The 2,574-nt window shown below is 37.1% G+C and overlaps 1 protein-coding gene across 1 annotated transcript; it reads right to left on the reverse strand.

Annotated features, from left to right (window-relative positions):
- Window positions 1-869: 869 nt before the first annotated feature.
- Window positions 870-1,949, reverse strand: LOC308680431 (4-galactosyl-N-acetylglucosaminide 3-alpha-L-fucosyltransferase 9-like; the record flags this gene model as incomplete). The annotated part of the gene is made up of 1 exon (XM_081348559.1): window positions 870-1,949. One exon carries the CDS (start codon window positions 1,947-1,949, stop codon window positions 870-872), a length of 1,080 nt encoding a protein of 359 aa, XP_081204685.1.
- Window positions 1,950-2,574: the final 625 nt, after the last annotated feature.

A 2,574-nucleotide genomic window follows, 5' to 3' on the forward strand; every position in this document is an offset into this window, starting at 1 on the left:
AAATAAACCTAACTCAGAAATTGGTTTCTTTAATTTAAGTGAACTTGAAAAATTAGTGAGCAGAACTAAAAGTGTTAAGTTGTAGGTATTTAGTAATTCTAAGTGGGGTTAAATTTATATCAAGCAAAACTAAGTTAACAATAATCTTGACTATTAAGTTACATGAACATAAAAAAAACGTGCTAGTGGTACTACTTGATTTGGTACTGCACACTTAAAATAAACAAGCTTTTCTAACTCACTAATCTTAAGCTTACTTTGCTTAATTTTTTTGAGTTTGCATACTTTTTTTAAGTAAGGTCAACTAATTACATTTTACAGTGTACTTTTTTAGGTATATGTCTGATCTTAATCAAGGTCAGTGGGTTTAACTGACAGTGACGTATAGCCTGCATGTTACTGGGATGAAAATGTGGCTATAAAAAAAACACAAATCTAGCAAGGTCTGTGAAATCACTGAAACTTGTGCATTTATCTTTGACTCTTTCTTACAAGAAATGAGTGGTGAGAAGAAATTTAGATCTCCTTTTATATGCACCGGTTATGCCGAGTGCTCCCCGAGATGAGTGAAGGCAGGATCCACGTGCAGGAGAACTTTATTAAGATAATAACAACCAAAGTAAACCAGGGAGAACTGAGAACCCCAACAAAACAGAACAATAAACCAACACACATAATTTATGCAGAATATAAAATCTTCTGAACAGAACCACAACCATCTTCACTTAATTACATTCATCCACTCAGTATCCAAATATTTAAATTTGTAACAAACTTTAGTATCAGATTAAACAATTTTACAGAACATATTCTATTCCATAAACTTTCATACAGTACATGGTATATCCTGATCATGTAACAAAATCTCTTTAATTGAAATACCACTCATAAATATCATGAGCTTCTTTATATTCCCTGTGTCGTGCTATATGGTCACAGGCGGTGCAAATAGGCAGAATAAACTCTTGGGTTTGTTGTATTAAATGAGGAGTTGGAGAGAGATATTTCCTCCAGTTAAAGAATCTGCGATATGCTTCATCGTCCTTGTCCAGCTGATGCAGATATTCTGCTAGTGACTTTGCATCTGGGAAGTCATTCACATGAATGAAGGCATCGCCGGGAACAAAGTTTTCATAGTTTCTTCTGGGAGGACCCAGAACCACAGGGACGGTTCCTGCAGCAAGCGGCCCATTTATCTTCTCAGTGATGTAGTCCTTGTGGATGGAGTTCTCAAAGGAAAGGTAAAACTTGCAGCTAGCTAGGGTAGGGTAGTATTCGTCATAACCAAGAAATTTTGCATAAGCCTTTCCGAACAGATGCACTTTGATGTATTTGCTGAATTCTTGGTAAAACTGGTTCCTTGAGCCGACACCTGTTGATTCAGCATTGTTACTCACAATCCAACACACCAGTTTGTCCTTTTTGGGAATTACAAACTCCTCATCTGGTTTCTTCCTGGTGTTTAATTTCAACCGTACAGTAATATCCGCATCCTGTCTGTAGCTGAGAGTGAGATTGAACAGGTTTTCCAGACCTGGTATTTTCTTAGTGTTAGTCGGTGATTCCAAATGTAACCAAATCCACCTCTGGAACGGAGGACGAGGAGATGGAGGAAGGTTGGTCAGGTCCCAACTAATGGCTTTGTGAAAAATGAGGACAGCGTCTGCATTGGTGTAGAGAGATCTATCATCCGTCAACTGACAGTTATCAATATTGTAAAACTTTTTGCAGTCACTGAAGTCAAATCTGTAATTTTCAGGCCAGACCCATAGTAGAAGAAGAGGTTTGTCTTCTACTGCTTCAGTAACAGGGCTCTTGCTCTCAGGATACTTCTTTTGTTCAGGTCTAGGAAGTGGAAGAGGACAGTTTTTTGGAGGTGTAAACCAGAAAAACAAGATGCTCAGAGAGATGATACCAGCCAGCGTCACAAAACCCAGACGATTTGACATTGTCTGATCTAAAAACAAAATGAAAAGGAAATGATCAGCCTCGAACATAAACAAGAATAAAAACAAATGCCTAATAGTGCCTAATTAATGCCAAATAAACGTTAAAACATTTGACTAATACAATTAGATAAGACTCAAATTGTACAGAATATTTGGAATGAATAGTGAACTCAACTTCTTAGCCTACCTCTTTAAGAGCCCTTCGTTAACAGATATTTGTAGTTGTGTTCCGCGCGAGAGGACCGCACTATGTAAAGACGGAAGACTAAAAACATTGGAAACACAACGCCGATAACGTCGTGTGTAACACTGCCTCTGACCCCTCGAAATTTACCGCCTCGCTCATTCAAACAAACCTGAACCAGCTAAACTAGATCAACAACTTCAATGAAGAAGAAAACAAAAAATACAGTCAGGATGTATTCTAAATGTAACCCAGTAAGGGTTATTATTAAGTACATTAACAGCTATTTACTGATTAAAAAGTATTTATAAGATTTATGATTTAGATAGTATAATAATAGTGTCTGTGTGTTCAGTTGATATAGGGGAGAGCGGGGCAAAAAGTAACGCTTTTTGACTTTCTCAGTTTGTGTAAATCTACTTATGGTTCAGAGTAGGCTAT

The sequence above is a fragment of the Scardinius erythrophthalmus genome, assembly GCF_964197995.2.
Source record: "Scardinius erythrophthalmus genome assembly, chromosome: 20".
In the NCBI taxonomy this organism is placed as follows: domain Eukaryota; kingdom Metazoa; phylum Chordata; class Actinopteri; order Cypriniformes; family Leuciscidae; genus Scardinius; species Scardinius erythrophthalmus.